At 37.1% G+C, this 25,864-nt stretch overlaps 1 protein-coding gene across 7 annotated transcripts in view; it reads right to left on the bottom strand.

Moving 5' to 3' along the window:
* Positions 1-25,864, bottom strand: part of clocka (clock circadian regulator a) — a 66,156-nt gene that overhangs the window by 24,802 nt on the left and 15,490 nt on the right. For 6 of the 7 annotated variants that reach the window (XM_081378527.1, XM_081378530.1, XM_081378531.1 and 3 more), the window contains 3 exons: positions 10,353-10,414; positions 9,824-10,050; positions 8,638-8,730 (listed from right to left, as the gene is read on the bottom strand). In XM_081378527.1, the coding sequence (XP_081234653.1) occupies positions 8,638-8,657 (20 nt within the window). In that variant the 5' untranslated portion in view covers positions 8,658-8,730; positions 9,824-10,050; positions 10,353-10,414. The remainder of the gene's footprint in view (positions 1-8,637; positions 8,731-9,823; positions 10,051-10,352; positions 10,415-25,864) is intronic. The other variant, XM_081378533.1, reaches the window with a different exon arrangement.

The following is a 25,864-nucleotide window of genomic DNA, read 5'->3' as shown; positions in this document are numbered from 1 at the left end:
GAAGCAGCCACTGCTCTAACAATGCCACATAATATATTCAATATTATTGCTGCATGTGAAAACTGCATTTTCAATTTAGATTACAGATATGCAGTTTTGCAGGAAACAGAAAAAGAAAATAAAGGAAAAAAATATGCAAATAATGTCTAACATCTAATAGTGATTCTAAAAATACACTGACGTCATTTGGCTGCCAAACTAAAATATTTATATCAGCTCTGTGAATACAAAGCTACGTGCTTAAAATGGTGGCCGCATATAATACGAAGAGGTAAGATTGACTAAGAAAATTTAAACGAAACAATTAGTAACATTGGTGAAACAAGTACAAGTAGTAGAGTCAGAAAAAGCTAAATTATTTTCACCTAATTTCAGTTTACATTGTGAACACAGAAAAACAAGTGTAAAAAAAGCCCATAAAATGGCTTGCTGAGCAGTTTTTCCTGTATTGATTTATTTTTCTAATTAGTGGCTTGCAAACGGCTTACAAATGCCTTGTCTTTTATTTAAAAATAAAAATAGCCACTTTGTTTTAGTCGGCACTACCATTCAAAACTTTAGGTTTGGTAAGATTTCTTAACGTTTTTGAAAAAAGTCTCTTATGCTCATTAAAGGAGAACTCCGGTCAATTTTAACATTGAGCTCATTTTTTTGTACATTTGGAGTGCTGTCAATACAGAGAACAACGACAAAAATCGGTGTTGCCTACACCGAGTTATTCTATTTTTAAAATTTGCACCCTATTGACTTCAATGGGGCAAGTAGTAAGCCTGCTTTTTAGCCTCTTAACATCCTTTAAGTGTCATTACAAGTGCACAGAAAATGTGAGTGATTCCTTCCGAGTGAACACGGGTGGATCTGACTGCAGTAAATGTTAGAGATATTAATAAAAATGAAGTTAATTCAGCCAGCGCTCATACCTCTGTTTACATCCTGTTTTCGGTGGAAGGCCATAGTAATCGATTGTCGAGTTCACGCGCATAGGTTTAGTGCCTATGATCACGCGCGTGAACTCGACAATCGATTACTATGGCCTTCCACCGAAAACAGGATGTAAACAGAGGTATGAGCGCTGGCTGAATTAACTTCATTTTTATTAATATCTCTAACATCTACTGCAGTCAGATCCACCCGTGTTCACTCGGAAGGAATCACTCACATTTTCTGTGCACTTGTAATGACACATCAAGGATGTTAAGAGGCTAAAAAGCAGGCTTACTACTTGCCCCATTGAAGTCAATAGGGTGCAAATTTTTAAAATAGAATAACTCGGTGTAGGCAACACCGATTTTTGTCATTGTTCTCCGTATTGACAGCACTCCAAATGTACAAAAAAATGAGCTCAATGTTAAAATTGACCGGAGTTCTCCTTTAAAGCTGCATTTATTTTATAAAAAAATATATAGTAATGATTTCAATTGGAAATAACGGTTTTCTATTTTAATATATTTTAAAATGAAACGTATTCCTGTGATGGCAGAGCTGAATTTTCAGCATCATTGCTTCAGTCTTCAATGTCACATTATCCATCAGACATCATTCTGATATGCCGATTTGCTGCTCAAGAAACATTTCTTGTTTTCAGGATTCTTTGATGTTGAAAGCTGAAAAGAACAGAATTGATCTGAAATATAAATGTCTTTATTGTCACTTTCAATCAATTTAATGTGTCCTTGCTGAATGAAATTATTAATTTCTTTCTAAAAAACATCCTTACTGACCCCAAACTTTTGAACATTAGTGTAAAACCATAGCCACAAACCATGATTGGCTACTTTCCATCACAAAAGAGAGGACACATATTCGTTGAACATAAGATGCATTTAGTACGTTTCCAGCCTTGGAGCCATAGGACCATCACATTATGTATGAATTGCAATTGAATGCTTCGGTTGCATTTAAAGCCACACACTCAACATTCATCGTTCACTTCCAAATGCGTCACTGCGTCTGCCACTACAGCCTCGTGCGTGACACACAGCCAGCATTAGAGATTGTGTATCGGCTCATGACTGACCTCATTCCACACCTGTCTTTAGGCTTAAAGTTGCTGTATATAAAAGACCCTCCACACAGTGACAGGACACACACACACACAAATTAAAGTGAGAGGAGAGCTGTAATTGTTTTGAAGACACAAACAAGTCCATTAGTCACTGTGCACGCTCATTGTGTGGCATTTTCTTTCACACACAATCTATCCGACTAGGCAACTACCCTTCGAACGACTTGTTTTCAACATGCACCTCATTTAAGTATACTGAAATTAAGCTAATATGACCAATTAGAAGTAGAAAAATGTGATGACCTACATTTATACTACAAAAACAATGCAGTGCTTGTGTATTAATTTCACAGTTCCCTCTCGAACACGCACTTAGAGGATGTGGATGGCTGATTATTAACTTTAATAGTGTTTGTGTCGTGAGAGAGACAGAGTGACCGTTTTAACTGCTATCTTCCTGATGCCTGAAAAGCAAACACACCAACAGTTGACCACAACAATGCAATAAAGATGTCAACTGATGCCAGAGATCTAGTTTCAAAGCACAGCATTGATCACAATGCATTCACAGAGGCTCGACGTGCCCTGAATAGAGTGGTAGAGTGCAGGAATGACATCACTTTGTAGGCCAAAACACGGAAACGAGTTAGGATTTTAGCACTTCTGGTTCCATCGTCTTGAAGTCACAATGTTTTTTTTTTATGTTTTTTTATGGGGTTTTGGTTAAATGGCTGAAATAAGGTCTGTGGTGAACACAAGCTCAAGACAGTTTCACGTTTTATTCTACATCAGTACTATTTTTGAAGCTGTTACATGTCTTGAAAAGGGCGGTGGCTAACAAGTGGCTAAATGAGACTAGAGAGGCTGTCGAGGAGAGTAAACGTCATCACGCTGAAAAGTTCGATTTTACAGCCTTGTTATGCTTATAATTGTGCTCTTATAAACGATTCTAACTCAAACTTTCTGTGAATTTTTTTTTTTTTTAGATAACTGAAAGAGTTGTCGGAAGCTTAGTGATGGTGACGTTGAAGTCGTTATAGCCTACCTTTAGCTTTTTACTTCTGGCGACTGCATTTAGGCTTCAAAATTCATAAAGGTTGTGTTCATTTGTGATAATTATCTTGATGGACAAAACGTGCAAGTACCATAAACTTTTGTTGATCACAGAGCTTGTTTGTAGAGAAAATCCAAAAGCCTATGGGAAAATCCTATTGGGTTTTTGGAGAGGGAACCAGTGTGATGCTAACTGCCGATCGGCCTACAAAGTGTTGTCATACCTGCACCACTCTATTCACTCTTCGCCAGGAGTTTCATAACGCCGAATCCGCCATTGTGTCCGACAAGCTAACCAGACAGGAGAGTTAGTAGACTGTCGTCGGTGGACTTGAACTTGAAAAATGGTGTGTATTGACGTATTTCCGCGGTTGAAACAACATACATTCTTGATGTTTATTCATGTTTATTTCAAAGTTCTTTGCGAAGGGTCAATTAACCATGATGTTTATTATCAAATGTAAATTTTGCTAAGGACTGGAAAAAGAGGAGTATGTGTTATAGTGCTGCATGTTTACCAAAAGGCATAAATTACTGGCAAATATTAAGAGCCAATATTTAACTAGAAGCCAAAAGGAAAACATAATTTAGCAGTGTTGGCCACGTAAAGTGGACTTCCTGATTGGACATTGTTTTTCAAATGAGATCCAAATGGCAATGTCAATGCCCCATGCTCATTTAAATTAAAGATAAAAATAAGATCAAATTAAGATAATAGTTCATCCAAAAATGAAAATGCTGTCATCATTTACAACACTGTTCGTAAGTTTAGGGTTAAAAACAAAATGATGCTGAAAATTCAGCTTTGCTATCACAGGAATAAATTAAGTAAGTAACGTACACATAATTTCTCAATAAAGCTTAAGTGTCCCACTTTATCTGTATTCACCTTAATCGTAAATTTTCCTCAAGAGTTTTTAATGCAGCCCAGAACTGTTCAACACACATTTGACCTAGATTTGCTAGATGAAATGTTTATCAGTGGATATCAGAGATGTGGACTTGAGACTCCTGACTTAAACTCAAGTCCTATTGCTTGACCTGGCAAACATTACAATCCTTAAAACTAACATTTGCCAGTTTAGACAATCACAAGAAGTTGTGACTGAATTTCACCCAAGTTTCTGTCAGACAGTGTTTGGAAAGTGTCAAATACGTGTGCGGAAGAAAAATATCAGGTATGACCATTCAAAAAAAATCATCATTAACTTCATCAGACATCCCAAAGAACCATGTCTGAACAAATTTGGTTGTATCAACAAGAAAATGTGTCATAATGCTGGAATGTACATCATCGAGCCCGCTGGATGTTAAACAAGTAATGCTGAAGTTTTTAGTCAAATTTAATCTGACATGTGTTGCTTTACTTTTATGTTTTACTTGCCCCACTTATGTGCATATTTATATTTTAGCATATTTAAAACTTAAACCTGACATAAACTCTACAACATGAGATGTGACATGAACGGCTTGAGAATTAATGACAGATAAAAACCAGAGAACCTTGACTAACAAACTGTGACGTGTCCCAACGTCATAGAGGGTAAAATGTGTAGACGTTAACAAATTCAATCATGATAGATGTCACTGCATGGTGAATTCTAAATGTATCCGTTTGCACTTTTTCACTTAGGCTTAACTGTACAGCAGGACCAGTCCCATCACTTCAGGATGAGCGAATATGAGTGCATAACAGCTTACCACATTAAAAAAGTTAAGGTAACACTTTAGGTTTCATTAGTTGATATTAGTAAACTAAATTAATAAACTAAATTAGTGTGATCCCCCTATAGTTGGAGCACACCCTCCGATCCCCCTTCTTGAAAAGAGGGACCACCACCCCGGTCTGCCAGTCCAAAGGTACTGTCCCCGACCGCCACGCGATGTTGCAGAGGCGTGTCAGCCAAGACAGCCCTACAACATCCAGAGACTTGAGGTACTCAGGGCGGATCTCATCCACCCCCGGTGCCTTGCCACCGAGGAGTTTCTTGACTACCTCGGTGACTTCAGCTTGGGTGACGGACGAGTCCGCCTCCGAGCCCTCAGCCTCTGCTTCCTCAATGGAAGACGTGACGGCGGGATTGAGGAGATCCTCGAAGTATTCCTTCCACCGTCCGGCGATATCCCCAGTCGAGGTCAACAGCTGCCCACCTCCACTGTAAACAGCATTGGTAGGGCACTGCTTCCCCCTCCTGAGGCGCCGGACGGTTTGCCAGAATCTCTTCGAGGCCAACCGATAGTCCTTCTCCATGGCCTCACCGAACTCCTCCCAGGCCCGAGTTTTTGCCTCCACAACCACCCGGGCTGCACTTCTCAGCCTCCCTGGGAAAGTCTATGCCAGGGTACTGGAGGAGAATCCGGCCGATAGTAGAACCTCGGATACAGGAGGAACAGTGTGGTTTTCGTCCCGGTCGTGGAACACTGGACCAGCTCTATACCCTCTACAGGGTGCTGGAGGGCTCATGGGAGTTTGCCCAACCAATCCACATGTGCTTTGTGGATTTGGAGAAGGCATTCGACTGTGTCCCTCGCGGCAGCCTGTGGAGGGTGCTCCGGGAGTATGGGGTCCGGGGCCCTTTGCTAAGGGCTATCCGGTCCCTGTACGACCGGAGCAGGAGATTGGTTCGTATTGCCAGCAGTAAGTCAGACTTGTTCCCGGTGCGTGTTGGACTCCGGCAGGGCTGCCCTTTGTCGCCGGTTCTGTTCATAATTTTTATGGACAGAATTTCTAGGCGCAGCCAGGGGCCGGAGGGGGTCAGGTTTGGGGACCACATGATTTCATCTCTGCTCTTTGCGGATGATGTTGTCGTGTTGGCCTCATCAAACCAGGACCTCCAGCATGCACTGGGACGGTTTGCAGCCGAGTGTGAAGCGGCTGGGATGAAAATCAGCACCTCCAAATCCGAGGCCATGGTTCTCAGTCGGAAAAGGGTGGTTTGCCCGCTTCAGGTTGGTGGAGAGTCCCTGCCTCAAGTGGAGGAGTTCAAGTATCTTGGGGTCTTGTTCACGAGTGAGGGAAGGATTGAACGGGAGATTGACAGGCGGATCGGTGCAGCTTCTGCAGTAATGCGGTCCCTGTACCGGTCTGTCGTGGTGAAGGAGGAGATGAGCCGCAAGGCGAAGCTCTCGATTTACCAGTCAATCTACGTTCCTACTCTCACCTATGGTCATGAGCTGTGGGTCATGACCGAAAGGACAAGATCCCGGATACAAGCGGCCGAAATTAGCTTTCTCCGCAGGGTGGCTGGGCGATCCCTTAGAGATAGGGTGAGAAGCTCGGTCACTCGGGAGGAGCTCAGAGTAGAGCCGCTGCTCCTCCACATCGAGAGGGGTCAGTTGAGGTGGCTCGGGCATCTTTTCCGGATGCCTCCTGGACGCCTTCCCGGGAAGGTGTTCCGGGCATGTCCCACCGGGAGGAGACCCCGGGGAAGACCTAGGACACGCTGGAGAGACTATGTCTCCCGGCTGGCCTGGGAACGCCTCGGTGTCCCCCCGGAAGAGCTGGAGGAAGTGTCTGGGGAGAGGGAAGTCTGGGCATCCCTGCTTAGACTGCTGCCCCCGCGACCCGGCCCCGGATAAGCGGTAGAAGATGGATGGATGGATGGATGGAAATTAGTCAACATGAACTAATAATGAACTGCACTTCTACAGCATTTATTAATCTTAGTTTATGTCAATTTCAACATTTACTACTACATTATAAAAATCTAAAGCTTTATTAGTCAATATTAGTTAATGCACTGTTAACTAACATGAACAAACAATGAACAGTTGTATTTTTATAACATTAACAAAGATTAATATACAGTAACAAATGTATTGCCCATTGTTAATTCATGTTATTTAATACATTAACTAACGTTAACAAATGAAACCTATTGTAATGTGTTACCAAAGTTAACAAAAAGCGCTATCACGAAAATGAAAGATTTACCATAATTAAAAAAAGAATTAATAGCTCCAGTGGGGTATGTTTTTTTTATATATTATATTAAGAATAATGTTAACTGCTGCATATTAAATATCAAAATGCAATAACTTCTTTCGATTGAGCGGAATCATATAATATTTATTATCCAGTACCGGGATATTGGACATCTGGATTTGAAAACGCATGAAATCTGATAAATAAAAATAAACAGCAAAGAGCACATTTATTGTGTTATTTATCTGGCATCAGATATAATATTAGCTAAATAATAATTAATAATACGTGTATATTAGTTTGTAATTTCTACATTATGATAAACGAAATAAACTACTAAAATAAATATTTAATATGCAATTATTTTCTTAAGCAGCTTATACATTGCTATTAGTTCTATTGTAATTATATTAACATGCAATGCATGTAATAAAGATGCAACTCAGTATGCTGAACATCAAATATTCAAAATTGTTAAGAATAACAAATAAACAAAAATTGGAAAATAAAAACAACTACTTCTTATCCCATGTCAGAGGTGTGGGGCTTCATTCTCACATGTTGCCTTTTTTTCCTCTCACTCAAATCAATCAACACAAACCATGAGCAAAATACGTACAAGTTAAACCGACTGTGTAAAATGCATATGAAATCCCCCAGTGTTCTGCCTAGAACGTGTCCTGTGTGAAGGGCCACTTAGAGCTCACGAGGGTCTGAGAGACGAGAGGATTTCACTGAATAAGGTAAGAAAATACAGATTGTTTAAGCGCCATATGGTGATGGTTTTAAGTCTCTGTTTTCGACCGTAGGTGCCATCTCCAGTTACTTCACCAGGAAACCTTTGAGAGAGGAAAATGGAGCTGCTGCTCTATTCAGCGTGGCGGTAATCCAGAGATTAGCCTGAAAAATTCCACACCGCTGCCACACAACGGCCCATCTCACTGTCACTCAACAGGCTCGACCAGTTAGAAAAAAGCCGGGTGCTTCGACGCCGGCCAGAGTGGGCATGTTTAATGTCATTCCATTCACTGCTGTCTCTATAGCAACCGGCCATGGGTGTGTTACATTTGCATTTTAGAGGGAAGGAAAGCTGTTTACGAACATGGATATTAAGATTGTTTAATAGGAGCGCTTCATCTCTGCTGCACCGTAACTGTAACCATGGTAACGGTGTCAGGCAAAAGATGCTGTTATGCGGTGCAGGGCAGGAACTGTCTTGGTTTGAATGAAAATAATAATTGGAGATGTTTATTAGCCATTTTATAGATGTTCTGTGTTTTTCTGATACATGTTTTTTGTAGATTTTGACTATTGTTAAAGGGATAGTTCACCCAAAAATACAAATTATTTTATCATTTACCCTCAAATTGATGAATTTCTTTCTTCTGTTGAACACAAAAGATGATATTTTGAAGAATATGGGTAACCAAACAGTTTATGGGCCCTATTGACAAAAAATACTATGGGGAGCATCAACTGTTTGGTTACCCATATTCTTCTAAATAACTTCTTCTGTGTTCAGCAGAAGAAAGAAACTCATACAGGTTTGGAACAACTTTAGGGAGAGTAAATGATGACAGAAGTTTCATTTTTGGGTGAACTATCCCTTTAATCGATTCTTTAAAGGATGGTTTGGGGTCGACCAAGGACTTACCGGTCTATGCTGGAGGTCATTTTTGTAGTGTGTTCAGGGTCGCAGTTGTAGAGAGAGGATCTTTAAGCGTGAGGTAGACATTTGTACATTAACCTGGGTAACAAAATGACAACAACACATTTTTTTTTATTTAATGCAATTTAAATGTGTTTATTTAAAAGGAACTCCTTAAAATACATTTTAAAAAAATCTTCTCTACTTCTACTGTTTTATTAGGGATGTCATGATACCAAACATTCAGCAGTCAATACAAATACCAGTTATTTACTACTGCAAAAATTAAATGTAGTAGTAAGTGCTTCCAGTTTTTCAAGAAACACAATTGAATAAAGACAAAGTAGATAATGCTTGACATTTTTCAGGTATCTAACAGCATAAAAGTCTCAGAATTAATTAGAAAACATTCATAATAAAAAATAAAAAAAAACAAGATCTATTAAGTTGCATTTAGACTGCAAGGTGTAAATGTAAAGATCTCATACTTTGACACACATCTGTTTTTTTGTGTGGTTTTTTTTACATCTGTTTAAAATCAAAATGGACAATTCTTATTTTTTTTATGAAATATTGCAGTATTTATTATAAATAATGTATCAGTGCACGGCATTTTTTTTAAAAAATCCCCTTGTAATCTTTAATCAAAATAACTTCTCCCTCTTGCAGCAACATGATCTCTTCTTTTCTCTGATGACATGTTTTCTGGCGTGAGGGCGGGACAACCTGTCACTCAAAATCAAGTCCCGACCAAAATTTTTCCTTGAGAACAAGAAGCTGTTTCACTCGAATATATACGTCACAATAAGGAAAAAAGATGAAACTTCCTTTCTATGCCGACTTTAACATAAGACAAAATGACTGTGTTTATACAGCAGAAAGAATGGCATAGTATTTTGTTTTACTATGCCAATCTTTTTTTTTTTTTCACTAATACTTTTTTTATTTTACTAATACACTACCTTGTAGTGAAGTTCTGGTACTTTTGACGTCCTTATTTTTCACTAATGTGGTTACAATATTGCTGCTCCTGATATGAGCATCTCTTGTAAGATGAATTGCTTGTGTTTTTCCTCATTTGTAATTTATTTTATATAAAAGCGTCCACGAAGTTATTCAATTAAAATGCAACAATGACCCATGTGGAATAAACAACAACTAAATACGGTAATTCATTCAAAAGCAAACTAACCTTCAGGCGTGCTTGCTCTAAGGAAGGAAGAGAGAAGCTTGCCACAGGATGTAGGATGAGGACAATCGGTGGGCAAGACAGAAGGTGCGTGTGAATATGAATGTTTTCGTGTGCAGGGTCAATCAGAGGATTCTGAGGTCAAGGTAGAAAGGCCTGCTGTGGGTCCCTGTGGGGTGTATGTGCTTTCAGTCGGGTGTGAGACTGGAAGCACCACATGTTAGCTCTACCTAAGAAAAACCAGAAACAATCTGCATTATGATTACACATTTTATACTGTATGTAATGAAGGTAGCATGTTAAATATATATTCCTTAAATCATTTTAGGTTTAGAAGAGATGATGCTTAATTTAAGAAAATATATGTCACATGAAATAACTGTCCAGACATGAAATAAAAAAGCCAAAATTAAATTTTAAATCGTTCCATTGTGAATAAATATGCAAGCATAGCTGGCAAGAAATAAAATATGTTGTGATTTTAAAGACTGAATTGTAATTTATGAAATAATTTGGGAAGAAATACACTCACTCATGTCATTATTTCTGTAATAGCAGCAACGCTCCTGAACCACGGTAAATCTGCTCTTAAATCTGAAACAGAAACAGAAATTAGTCATATAAACATCAGGCTCCTGAGAAAACTGCTTCAATTACATTAGAGGAACTACTAATACATTAGTATAACTGGTGCTAAGGAGTTTATAACCAAAATAACATTAAATAAAAACATCTGATTTCATAAAACTAGGCGTTCAGGTTTCAAGATAAAAACATCACTTTGACTCAGTAAGCCTAGGAAGAGTCATGACCTTGAAAGTTAAACTGGTAAACAACGCAGAGGAGAAAAGCATAATTACCGCTATACCCTAAATGATGAACTGACATTTAACATTTCACCCTGGACTAACAGTTCTGTCCATCCCAAAATAAACTATTCAGCCTAACCCTGCAGGATATTTTGCAAGGCCACAGATGTTGTGATGTACTGCCAAGCTTGATAGACGACTTGGCAAGACTTTCTCCACCAAAGATAAACACTTAATACAGTAAAAGCAGAGCCGAAGTTCAAACGTTCATAAGAACATACAGAATTCACTGTCATTACCAGTTGACTGCAGTCTGATGTGCACTGTACTAATCACAGTAGTCATTCACATTCACATGCTAAAAAAAAAATAAAAAAAAAATTGATAGTTCACCTAGAAATAATTTACTTAATTTACTTTACATTTACTTTCATTGTACGAAGGGGGAAAAAATAAAAAAAATCGTTGCTTGTGTTCCACAGAAGAAGCATGCATATAGGTTTGTAATGTTGTTCTCTTTTAAATGTGTCCTTTTGTTGTTTGCATGAAAAAAAAAAATTAAAAGGATAAAATAAAATAAAAATAAGATATAAAATTAAATTAAATTAAAAACATCAAATATATAAAAAATGATATAACAAATGACACACACACACACACACACATACACATATACATATACACACACACACACACACACACACACACACACACACACACACACACACACACACACACACATATATATATATAAAATATCAAAATGATAATAATAATAATAATAATAATAATAAAAAATTATAAATGTATTAAATAAATAAAATGTATGAGTGCCTCCCTTCATGTGGGAGTGCATAACTCTTTGTACTCCTGTATACAACTCTGGTAAAATGAGAACAGGCATTCGTTCTCTATGGAAATCACCCAGCATGAAAGAAGCCGTGAGAGTGAGCTGGGTGAGACGAGAAGAAGCTGTAGTACGTTGACAAGCTGGAAGACGTGTCCAGGGAAGTGCATGTGTCAAAGGCACACACCCCTGAGGGCAGTCTATATATAGCAGTGGTGGTGCGGTATTGCCTTCACATCACTCATATTAGGTTTCCATGTCTTGAACAGGCAGACTGCAGTAATCAATGAGCATCTTCTGAATAGAGACGACAGCATCCTGTTCTCTTTATTATAAACTTCATTATGCAAAAAAAAAAAAAAAAGCATGTGACGTTCAAGTAAAAATTTACACAACTTCACAAACAAAAGTAGCCGCCTTGACCCAGTTCAGTTCTTTAATAAGCATTAGGTTTGTGATAAAAGTTGGGTCAAAGTGCATGTGCTTTTCAAGATTACTACTATCAGAATACAGGTTACAGACTGTATTTTGGCTAATTCTCTCAAATACTTAACATTTAGGCTATTTTCATGCATGGTTTGATTGTCTAGTCTGAACCAGAGTTTGATTCGATCCTGTTTCCGCCACAAGTCTCTTTTTACACTGAATAATTTGGGTCCAAATTATTTGGGTGATACGTACTAAGAAACCATCACTAAGAAAAACTGCAGCAGCTGTTAAACACTGTAACTAGCTAACAACTCTGCATATTATTATTATTAAGAATCTTTTAAAATATGTTTTTACAAGAATGTCCTGGCCAAGATGGTTACTGTAAAGAAACACAAAAATAGTCAAGATCAAACATTAAAAAGGCAATTTTTTTAATCAAATAGATCAAACAGAAAAATACAAATAATTAGAAACTACAAATAAAATGCAATATGAAGCACGAAAAGCACAGTGAAAATGAAATAATAAAAAATACAAAAAATACAATAAAAAAAAATGTAAAAAAAATTCAGTGTAAAAAAATATATAATCTGGGATTGCTTCCCATAAACCTCAGACCACCTTTCCAAGCCTTTGCACCTTTATGATTCGCTAGTGCTCACCCAACTTCAGATTCAGAAAACCACTTTCACACCAACCAAATGAAACGAGCTCTGACGTCAAACAGACGCAGAGTCCTCTCTAGTGTGAAAGCTCCCAACACAAGACACTCTTAAAGATATTTCTTTTTTGCATACTGCAGAGAAAAGCCTTCTGTCAGTCAGTCACACAACACCTCACCTCCCATTAGTGCTCAAATACAGCATAATGATAGAACCCATTACTGTATTTGTCCCCCTGTCAGAAACAGTCAGTTGTTCTTGTTTACAAGCTTGTACTTTATGGGCATTTCAATGGTCTATAAAAAGGATAACAGCAAAGAGTATGGCGTAATGCTAGAAGTTAGCGTGACTTATCAGCTACCACACAGATTGAGCAACAGTTCTGGAGTGGCGTCAGTTCATTTTCGTATGACATTCACACGCAGAACGGACACGCATACCTAAACACACCCACAGATTCTTATGAGCTCAAAGAAGAAGAAAAAAAAGCACATGCAACTGGGTCATGCTTCAATTGGAGTGATGAGAGACAAGATTTGAAAAACAAAATGACTGTAATTTTTTATAATAAAATGTATGGCTATGTTTGAATTGCACAATTTAAATTGTGTTGTGTCATGTGACATCTTGATTTATAATTTTAGTCAAATACGTGTGCACCACCCAGGTAACATCACAGACTCTAAAACATGAAACTGTCTGGAATTTTGCAACATTTTTTACAATTTCATTAAATTGTACATGGTAAACAAAATCTATATCCACAATATAACCCCTTTATTTGTGTATTGCAATTAAAGCCCAGGATAACTCTTTGATGTATACTGGGAACAGGCAGATTTTATTACACGTGAAATCTCTCCAACTTAATTATATTTTAAAACAAAAATTCAACTTTTAAGAGTTCACAAATTCTTTTAACCTTAGATCATACCAATATGCAAACTCGTTATGATTTATTGCCATTTAAAGTTTATTTCGACAGTTGCAAAGTAGAGGGACACCACTTGCCACCTCAAACAAAGAATGACCCAACTGCCTATTAAATCCGGCTTCCAAAAGAAATATTGTACAACAAATGTCAAACAAATTTACACCAGAAATGTAATTAAAGATATCTAGATATAAATTTACTAATTGCATTTGAATGGTTTGTATATAAGTCTCATCAAATTCTATAAAGCTGGGTTGACAACAATGAAACCTCTGGGAAGGAGGTTTATTTAGTTGGTTGGATGAGTTTAATTAGCTGCTAACATAGCCACATTCCTTTAGCTCAAATGCACAGATGCAGTGGAGACACACTAACTCATGATGATCGCTATAATGCACTATGGTCCATGGTCCTCCTCGGAGGTGTTTGACAAGTGTGCTACTGATAACACTGGTAATAATTGGAAATGTCACTTTCAAGGTCTCAGTTTTACTATGAGTGTCACATGCAGGTCTGGAGCTCCGGTCACGGCACGCTGCACACCAGCTATGTCCCCCTACTGATCACAACATGTGACTACTGACCCAGATAACACACAAAAACAAAATAAAGAACGGCATACCGACTCAGATCACACCCAATTCAGCCACTCCTGCAACATTTAGGAATAGAAAAACAAAGCCGACACAAACAACCGCAAACAAGAAACATAAGACACAAACTAATAGAATACTAAATTACAGTGTGTAAATGAAGAAAAACAATTAAATTAAATTAAAGCAGAACATGGAATTATGGTACGAAATACCATAACAAATGAATACTTTTGTACATCAAGGATCCTGAAGAAAAGTAACATGATTTCCCCAACATTATTAAGCACCACAACTGTTTTCAACATTGATAATAATAAGAAATGTTTCTTGAGCAGCAGATCTGCATATTAGAATGCTTTCTGAAGGATCATGTGACACTAATGACTGGAGTAATGATGCTGTAAATTCAGCTTTGCCCTCACAAGGGGAAAACAGCTGTTTTAAACTGTAATGATTTTACTGTATTTTTGATCAAATATGCAGCCTTGGTGAACATATTTTGTAAGTTGGTGTATAGGATTCCAAATAAACACAAAATAAAACTAGATCTTTCCAGCACATATTCCCAGTAGGACTATTATGAAACCAATAGCATAAAATATCCCTGTAGAACATCAAAAGGGATTTAAAATAAATCCTTCATAATTTTAAAACACCCACAGCTCCTCTTGAGATTTCCTTTAACTGTCCAAAGCGAAACATTATTCCAATACAATGTACATGGAGTTCTAAGAAAGAATTAAAAACAAATGAACACAAACAAAACCAAAATGGGAATTTTCTAACAGGATTACAACATAAAAATCACATTTTCTAGAACACATTCACGACTATTATGAGCAGCAATATAATAAAATATCCTTGTAGAATATCAAAAGGAGTATAAATATAACTGTCCTGAGTAATACATGATTCCAAAACAATAAAAGTAGAGTTTTTACTCTACAAAGACTACTAATACATAGAGGACAAAATATATATATATATCCTATGGGAATTTCAGTTAATCCAGGGGGATCATTTTGGATTCCATTAGGATCATTTAGGATCGGTTCCAAATTATGACAGGAATGCTCAAAATTGGATTCAGGATTGTTTGACAAGGCACACAAAAAATCCCGACAGTTTTCATTGAAATCTTTTTGATGTTTGTGGGCTGTGAAATAAAGATATCTGGCATTTAGATGCTTTCCAGATATGAGTCACAATAACTTAAAATGATGGTGGAGTTGGATTCCAATATGAAAACAATTGCTAAACTACAGGGGAAATAAGGAAGAGGAATCCTCCGACTCTGTGCCACAGATATTTCCTTAACACATAAAACATGTCATTTGCACATACAAAAATAGATATCCAAAGGATTTCTTAGAATGGGGGAGAACACAGAAAGGGAGAGGGACAGGGAGTATTCTGGGAAAAACAAGAGAAGGGCACATGTGGAGAGGCGATGAAGAACTGGAAAAAGAAGTATGGATAGAGTCAAATATTTTCTGTTCACCTAAATATGGAGTGAATTTCGCAAGAAAAAGCAAGGCATGTAAAGCCATGAAAGAGGGTACGAGAGAAAAAGGGATAAGAAGGCATGCAAGAAGAAAAAAATGAGGGGGAAGGCTTGTGAAAAAAACAACATCATGGTGAAAAAGGATAAAACAAGACATAAAAGCGAAAGAGCAGAAGAAATAGGAAGTAAGGCAGTCCCCAGCATTTCTTGCAGAGCGGTTGTGGCGTTAACAGTAGGCTGAGCAATGGTTTTGTAACTGTGATGTCAGTAGATGCTTCACTGACCTGCTGACCTAGTGACCTACTTTTGCTTCGCTCGCTCACTGTTCCTCTCTTCTACTGCGACTTAAGCACAGCTCAACAGGCAGCTGCAGCCAATCATGCGGCAGGCTGAGTCACCACACACTCACCACCAGCAAATCAGGAAATCAGGAGTAGCTCACCACTGACAAACAGCAGCCAATCATATGCTGAGGTAGAAATAAAAGGAGTTTCCAGCCAATCAGACGCAGAGTCTACAAACTCTTGGCTAACCAACAGCAAGCAGAATAAAAAGCGAACAAGAAAGGAAGAAATTGCAGAAGGAAACAGGCTAACAAAACCACATCTTTCAGGCTTCTCCTGCGACAGTGACATTTACCTATTGGACCAAAGTCAGCCAAACCAGATCTGCCTAAAGCACTAGGTTAAAGCCAGATAACAAGCACGACAAACAAACAAATTCTTCCTCCGCTCTCTCACTCAAACAAATGAGGTCTCTTTTATATCACACACACACCCACAACTACCCTTAGGTGCTCTGTACACTATAAACCGCCCTATTTCTTGAATATTTTCACACAATAGCGCATTATCTTGAATTACCGTATTAAAACAGTCACAGATGGACGATATATATTTCAACTGTGTAATTGCGTGTAAGGATTCCACTGCGCCGCCATTTGCTTTTTATTTTAGCTCTTAAAGGGACAACTCACTCAAAAAAATGTATTCTGTCATTATTTACTCATCCTCGTGTTTTTTCTTGTGTAAAACATAAAGGAGATATTTATGTCCAAGCTGCTCTCTGTGGTCAGCATTCATTTTCATTATATGATCATGATTTATTTGTATGGGAAAAAACGTACTGTACCTATTTCGATATACATCACTGTATATATACACATATACAGTGATGTATATCGAAATCTGTGCGGAAGCTAATCCAATTTATTTATGAGTCTATGACACATGCATTTTGATTCTTTATATGCAAGTAATGATGTCAAATGATTTGTCTGCATTATTTAGGCATTATTTTATTTCTTTGTAAGGCAACAGATTTTTTCTTTTCTTTTTTTTGATAAAGAAAGTTGGCCATAGGAGTGTAAAATTAATTTTAAAATGTACACTGGTTCAAACTAGGCTACTGTACTGTATATGTTTGATTTATGTTGAAGTGCGTAAGACGTGGCTTTTAGTGGCCTTTTGTTTTTATCAAAATTTATACCAAAGTTTGGATTTAAATTTAGAGATAGAGTTATCGGCCAATCTATAGGTTATCGCTTTCAAATATAAAGATTATCAGTTATCAGTATCAGTAAAAAATTTCATATCGGTGCATCCCTAAATTGAATCATTTATCTCTATTCATCTCTATTCATATTTTGAATTAGTTCTTATTTATATATTTTCCATTTTCATTTGATTTTAATATTGTTATGTGCTTTTGACATTTTTATTAGCTTTTGCATTTTGAAAATATTTCTAAATTGTTTTATTTCAGTTTTATGTCAAGTTGATGAGGGAACATTAATTAATTTATAATTTTCATTAATTTCATTAATATCTATCTATCTATCTATCTATCTATCTATCTATCTATCTATCTATCTATCTATCTATCTATCTATCTATCTATCTATCTATCTATCTATCTATCTATCTATCTATCTATCTATCTATCTATCTATCTATCTATCTATTTTTTTATTCAGTTTTACTTAAAATGTTTATTATAGTTTTAGTTTTAGTTTAGTTTACACCACAGGTGGCATATTCCTGCAACTCAACAGAGCATGGCGCAAGCAATGTAAAGCTCATGGATTCAATTTCTAGGAAATTCATGAACTGATAAAATGTATTCTTGAATACAATTCAAGTCTCTTTGGATAAAAGCGTCTATCCAAATGCACAAAAATGTAAATGAAATGTTTCAAATTCACAAAGACATTTTTGGTTAAATGATTAGTCAAATTACATTCAAATCTAAGTTTTTCTTTAAACTCTCTGAAAAAATGTCTAATTTCAACTTAATCACCACCATTACTAACTGTATCCATACAGTCGAGATAACCAAACATGGCTTTTCCTGTTCCGTTCCTGTCCACATTCATTTTTTTTCACCGCACAGTCTGCTTTCCATTTTTAATAAATTCATGCAAGGTGCCTACACACATTCTCACTCTCTCAGTCAGATCGAGTCTCTACAGGCTCGCTGTGTGTTTGCGTGCGTGTGTTCTCTAAGATGTAGGTCAGTAAAGCTCTGAGGATGTGAGTCACTCCAGCATGGATCTTCGGTGCAGCTCTGCACGCACGGAGACGCCGGCATGACAAACGGTGTCCATCGGCAATGCCATAGCAACCACTCTCACCAAGCGGGGTAAAAATAGATGTACTGAATTCCTCCATAGCAGAGTTTCCCTCTCATATTCTCTCTCTCAGCATTTTCTCCATTACTCATGCGGCAATCTACACAATCGTCTAGAAACGCTCTTCAAGAGAGGTTCTTCGCTATTTATTTCTACCTGGATAAATCACAAAAATACAACACGCAACCAGCTGAAACACAGATATTGGTTAAATGTATACTTATCCTCACAAAAATATGACCACAGCTGAAAAAGAATTAATGTGCACTGAAAATCATAAGGGAAACTCTTATGGCCAAATCTGCAGCGCAGTGATTCCCATGCAAAGGTATGAAGAGGTTTCCATTTATAGCATTGCTCTCCTCTTACCTTTATACATTCCACGTCAACACCATTTTCCCTGAAAACATGCAATTGTTCTTTTCTAGGGACATCGTGTTATCTTTAGGTGTAGTTACCGTTAAGATAACATTGGTTAAATTGTCAATACAGAGCAGTATGTAAGCCATATTTCTCCTTATCAACCTAAAATTACATTCCTCCCATTTAAGTCTAGAAAGGCAGGATTTCTCACTCACTCACTCACTCACTCACAACTCCATTCACATGTCACACCTCTGCACATCTTTTAGAAAATGGCAAGAGAACATGAACTGAAATGGATGGTATTTATTTAAGTGGAGAAGAACTCTTCTCTTTTGTGAGCCAACTCTTAGTAGTAAACCTAAGACTGTTAAACACATACATTATTCAAATGATCAAATCAAATAAATTAAATAAAACTTTTGAGTTTTGAGTCTTTTAATCTTTTATGATATGCCGGTTAATAAATCAATCAATCATCATCAAATTTGGCCCCAAATGATCTTTTGAAATCATTATTGTGTTAAATTAGAAAAGCATTAAACAGACATTACAAAAAGTAGCTTTAGAACATTTTTTTTTTTTTTATTCAACAGAATTTATCATACAATTTTTAGGCTACAATGGCCATGATTTTTTTTTCCAGGAGCTGCATCTGAATTGTTATTTAGATATAATTAAAGAGTAGGGTTGCAAAATTCTGGGAATTTTCAAAGATGGAAACTTTCCATGGGAATTAATGGGAATTTAAGGGAATTAACAGGAATTTATGGGAATAAACGGGAATAAACTGGGAATTTTCAAAGTTGAAGGTTGGCTCTTCTTAGGAAACTTAAATATAGTTGAGGAAAGTATATTTTAGCATAATCTTGACTAAAACAAACAGATGCCATTCAAATACACTTGAATATCCATGCCATTCCATGTACAGAAGCCCAAAGCACAAGACTATTGAAGGCACACATTTGAGCCTGTGGACTAAACAAAGTGAAGTAAGTTCTGATGATATTATGGGGAAATACATTTATTAAATGTTTAAATTGCAAATATCACATACAAATGTATTCATCTAGTAGATAGCAAGCTGATAAGTTAGATGCTAAATAAGCTAGCATAACTTTATTTACCACATAAGGCAGATGCTAGCTACTAGACATGCACCGATTACAATTTTCTTGCCCGATTCCGATTTCCGATTTTTCATTGTGTTTGACCTGCCGATACCGATTTTAACCGATTCAGATTTTTTTTTTTAACCACTTTACAGTACCACAAATATTTATTATCTATCTTGTCTTTAATAGAACATTTTGCATAGAACATAGAAAAAAAATTTGAACAGATAATCGCTATAAAATGGAACTATACAAATTACTCCTGGTGTGGGAAATTAAAAGTTAATTAAAATTAAACTTAAAGAAAGCTTATACTGTATATTCTGACTGGTTTACTCATTTATTTTTATTTATTTTTTATAAAACACCATATAGTACTTTTACCCAAACTGAATAATAAAAACAAGTTTAAATGTGTAAATTTTTTAAAATGTTCCAAATTCCCCAGCTTAATTTCCCATGGAAATTTACCGGAAACTTTCTGCCCCTTTGCAACCCTATTATAGAGCAAAAAAAAAAAAAAAAAAGTATGTTCTGCAAAAGAAAGACATACAGGTCATACAGGTTTGAAACGACATGAGGGTAAGAATAAACAGAATTTTAATTTCCGGGCAAACTATACCCAATTATTTTTAATGAAATGATACTCTAAATAAGAAACTAAAACTGCCAGTATAGGTTGATTAAGTCATTAAGTTATTGAGTCAATTAATTAATTCATTCATTCAATTCTTTAAAAAGACCCCCCCTAAAGAAAGTCTGTTTACTCGGCAGCCATATTTGCAACACCTCCGGGCAGCTATTTCAGGCATCCAAGATCAAGCCATATCTACTTGAAGGGGAATCCTGAAATCTCAAAAACTGCTTGCAGAGCTCACAATTAAATAACATATTTCAAATCTGCAACAAAATCTGACATGAACTGTCCCATAAATGTTGTTTCTTATGCTCAAATAGCGTTAAAAAGCGTACTTTTTAGGCTAGACCAGCCAATGCGCCTGTGCAGTCCTATGCGCAATGACTTTTTTATTTGGAAGGCCGTATTTATTTTTTAAGTATTCCGCCATATTGTGCGTTGCAGTTTCTCCCATTCATAAGTAATAGGAGTGAACCGTCTTTCTATATAAATAGTCTGAGTAAATGGCTCTCTTTATAAATTGGCAACTGAATCATTGGTTCACCCGACTGATTCGTTCAAAACGCAGATTCTTTCAGAAACGAAAAATGAAACGAACACTGCTGTGTGCTGCTTGGAGACACAACAGTTCTGGTCTGACTTTAAAGGTGTAAAAATCGTGTAAAAACAGACGATATATATCTAAAAGAACACAATATTAACTTTATTTATTGAACTGTTGTATAAAATCAATATCACATTTGCAATCGTGTGATATTGCTAAACTGTATGATATAAATAGGAGACAAAGACTCATACAGGGGCATGTTTGCCCTGATATCTTGAATTTTAGGGTTATTCTATCTGCAATCTATAGGCTACATCACACAGCAAGTTGTTGTCCTGCATTCATGTTCATCACCAATCAACTGTATGAAATGTAAGACCTTCGTAGTTCTGGGGCGTTAAATCATTTTGATATTAAATCATTTTAATTATTATACCCCTGTATTTTTATCTAAAGTGGCTAGTCAGAGCAAACACAATTTAATGTAGAATCTTTACACAAAATTAGCAAGAAGCCAAATTTCTGCAAAAATTATGTATCCCCTCACTGTTGCTGAAAACTTGAGATGCACCGAGAATTGCATTTGGAATCAGATTGTGAATCAAGATCAAATGGAATCATGAGGTGCATAAAGATTCTCACCCCTATAGGAAATATATGAAGCTTTCATATCGACAGTTTCCACTAACATGTTGATGGGTGTGGTTGGTGGTTGAGATGGTGATTATGACAGAGCAAAAGTGGCACTTCAGAGACAGGCTGGGATTGCCGTCTCTGTCGAACGCTCTCACAGGGCGGGAGCGGGGATGACTGTAACACCGTAACCATGACGATCAGTCCATAAGCAACCACGGCCGACATTTAAAACCAGCCATGGCTTAGATGCACACACTGGGAAGTGAGGACCCAAACACAAACCAATTTTAGTCTAGTTTAGTGACAAAACATTTACATACTGTACAATCCCAAAAAAAAAAATGTTCAAAAATCTAAATCAAATAATGCTCATCATGCCCAAATAATGCACACAAGAGAAATGACACAGTTTAAGCAGAAACAAACTAACAGTACATTTGATGGTGGGGAATCACGCTTACTATTGGTCCCACAGCCATAAATACACACACACAAACAGACATATCAGGGTGACAGTAAAGTAATCAGATGGTTCAGTAGATGCAAGCAGTAAACACATCTATTTAATGAGTTCTCTAAAATCCAAACACAGCAGAGAGGTGTTTATATAAACAGTGCCAACACTTCAGCCATAAAAAATTCACTGTCATTCCCAGAAACCTCTGCACAACTTTTCCACACTGCATTCAATAAATAAGAAATATTAATGGGTCACATGTCTCTTCTGATTGGGTTGCAGAAAAAAAATGCTGAAGGCAAATAAATTGTTTTTTAAAGCAGAACTCCGGTCAATTTTAACATTGAGCTCATTTTTTTGTAAATTTGGAGTGCTGTCAGTACAGAGAACAACGACAAAAATCGGTGTTGCCTACACCATGTTATCCTCTTTTTAAAATTTGCACCCTGTTGACTTCAATGGGGCAAGTTTTAAACCTGCTTTTAGCCTCTTAACATCCTTGATGTGTCATTACAAGTGCACAGCCAATGTGAGTGATTCCTTTAGAGTGATCACGGGTGAATCTGACAGCAGTAGATGTGAAAGATATTAATAAAAATTATGTTATTTCAGGCAGCGCACTTACCTGTATTTTCTTCCTGTTTTTCGGTCGAAGTCCATAGTAATCGATTGTCGAGTTCACACGCATAGGTTTAGTTACCTATGATCACGCGCGTGAACTCGACAATCGATTACTATGGACTTCGACCGAAAACAGGAAGTAAATACAGGTATGTGCGCTGGCTGAAATAACATAATTTTTATTCATATCTTTATTAAATATTGCCCCATTGAAGTCAACAGGGTGCAAATTTTAAAAAGAGGATAACACGGTGTAGGCAACAACGATTTTTGTCGTTGTTCTCTGTATTGACAGCACTCCAAATTTACAAAAAAAAATTAGCTCAATGTTAAAATTGACCGGAGTTCTCCTTTAACTAACCACATTATCACGTATAGGTAAGACAAAGATAAAAAGCCTTAAATAACCCTTAAAAATGAAAATTCTGTCATTATTTAACGCCCCGATATACTCACGGCAAAGTTCTTTTTCGTTCTTCGTCTTGCGGTAAAACAAAGTTCGAATCCGCGATATACTGTTATCGAACATCTGACGGCGCTCAAACTGCTGAGAGCAGCGTTTAGATATGTAAATATGTGCTGTGCACTTTCCTCTCAATAACAAAATAAGCAAACAACAAATTTGAGAAAACAACAAGCATTCTTTTAAATAAAGCATAAGAAAAAGCATCTGGATATATGGCAATGTGGTTTGCAATAAATTTGCACGAGCTCTGCAAAGTCATGTCACGTTTATTTAGAGCACTTTATACGATAAGATTGCTTAAAATCAAGCAGCTTTACCATAAACAGTGTCAGTGTCTCATTTCATCTGAAGTACAACCTCATTATCTACCTAAAGCAGCTCTCCAGAATGTTTTCATTCGTGGGTCAAGTCTGATCTCCACGGATTGTGATTAAGCGGAAAAGATTTCCACGTGAAAGAAGGCAGAGCCTCCGCGTGCACCTATTTATCACGTTAATCGCCATGAAAATAGTTATTGGCTTATTGGTGTGTTAGCTATTGATACTTTAATGCTGTCAATGCATCAATACAGGCTTACCAAAAAAAACTTTCTCGATGCACTATTTTTGGTCTATGCATCATATGCACATCTTTGAACATTGCATCTTAAAGATAGTGAAGACTTGTGTCTTCTGTTCAGACACAAATTGCCACTCCCCAGGCTCTAACCCATCCGAATTGCAAAGTACGATGCCACAAAAAAATAAATTAAAAAAATAATAATAAAATCAGGCTCCATTTGACTGTGTATAGATGCTAGACTTTTTGCTGAAACGTTTTCAAGCTTATTAAAAACAAGTTGGGATGTCTTTTTCATTATCAAGCATTTTTGTTATTTTCATGTACTACTATGCCAAAAAAAAAAAAATCATAATAAAATGAATAAAAAAAAATCAAATTTAATTAAAAATATAATTAAATAAGGCTCCATACACTGTGTATAGATGCTGGACTTTTTGCTGAAACGTTTTCAATCTCAACAAAAATAAGTTGGGATGTGTTTTTCATTATCAATTATTGTAGTTATGTCCATGTACTCGTGGCCATCTCTTATCTCTGTGCCGATAATCACCAAGTAAAGGTCATTTTTGTTTCCTCCAGGACACTTTATTACACCACACCCTGATTTCCCAGGGTTAGAGTCCCTTCTGTGGGCTTGCAGTCAACCTCAAGCCCCTGTGCCTGGATCTCACAAAAGCGCCCTTTGTTAGTGTGAATGTCCAGCAGTCTGCAGACAGGAAAATGTCTGAGCAATACTGCTTTCCACTGGCAGGGTCTCACACCGCCACTGGCAGGAGGCCCCACGGTGAAGTTGCTGCGGCTGTTGGTCTGGTCTTTCAGAGGAACGGCGAGGAGCCAGCCGCTGGCACTGACGCCAAGTGGGTCAGCCATGATCCCAGCCAGAGGGAGGCAGAGAGCACGGGAGAATGGAAGGAGGATTAGAGGCAAAATAAGGTGACTTCTAAAGATGTCAAAATTGTTCATTAAAACAGATTTGCTAGAACTTACAAAGAAAATCTGGGTCTGTTTGTGCAGGTGATAGATTTATTCACCTCTATGAACATATGGACCGGCATACTAAGGAAAGCTAATGCCTCCAAAACAGAATCGAAAACAGGTTTCCCGAACATTCCCCCCATCTGCCATTGGTCGGTCAAAGAGATAGTCCCGCTCCAATCTCACACCATTGGTTGAGCAATGAAGCGTTGAGCTGGTTGTGATACTCGAAAATGGCAATGATTTGATATTGTCACAAAGTTTACACTTTTCAGGTAGATCAACTAACGAATGTATTGTTAAATCAACAAAACAAAAATAGTAAAGGAATATTCCTAGTTTAGTACATGAATCAGCTCAACCAGCAGCATTTGAGGCATTATATTGATTGCCCCCAAAAAATTATCTGATAATTCTTTACAATAAGGGTTCATTTGTTAACATTAGTTAATGCATTAACTAACATGGAATAACAATGAATTTATCAATCTTTGTTAATGTTAGTTAATAAAAATATCCATGTTTATGTTAGTTCACAGTGCATTAACTAATGTTAACAACAACAACAACTTTGGATCTTAAAAATTTATTCGTAAATGTGGAGCATTGTAGAAAGCTGTAGAAGTTTTAGAAAATTAAGGTTATGGTGAGGCACCTATAATGGAAGTGATTGGGCCATTTTTCTGAAGGATTTAAAAAAATGCCAGGCTTATAATTTCAGAAATGCTTTTACATGAATATTTAAGCGTTTTTTGTTTTTTTTTCACACTAAAATCATGTTAACTCTTATGTCTTGTGCTAGCCTAGAAATCTAGACGCACCCTAGCGGCAGCAAAATGTATTTCGCAGCCAGGTACGTCTAGCAACTCTCAATAAACCTTCTCGCTGCAAAAACCCAGATTGGGTCAGGCCAATCACGTTGTGTATAGAGTAGGCGGGGGCGGGCTTAACATACACGACAGAGTTGTGACGGTTACCTGGCTGCTACTTGAAAACAAAGAATGACGGCTGCTGATGGAGAACAACGGTCTTTCGAATCGGCTTTGGCCGCGACTCTGGAGGACTTGGAGTTAATTTTTTCTTTGAGAAAAGAGCAAAGAACGGCACTTAAGACATTCTTAAAAAAAGGAAGATGTGTTCGTCGTTTTGCCGGCCAGATATGGCAAAAGTTGAATCTATCAACTAAGCTCCGCTGTTGGGAAAACGCTCTGGTTGGTTGAAGCGCTGTCCTATTGCGTGCAGAGGGAATTTGA

Source organism: Scardinius erythrophthalmus, assembly GCF_964197995.2.
Source record: "Scardinius erythrophthalmus genome assembly, chromosome: 11".
Classification (NCBI taxonomy): Eukaryota; Metazoa; Chordata; class Actinopteri; order Cypriniformes; family Leuciscidae; genus Scardinius; species Scardinius erythrophthalmus.
This window is presented reverse-complemented; position numbering and strand designations above follow the sequence as displayed.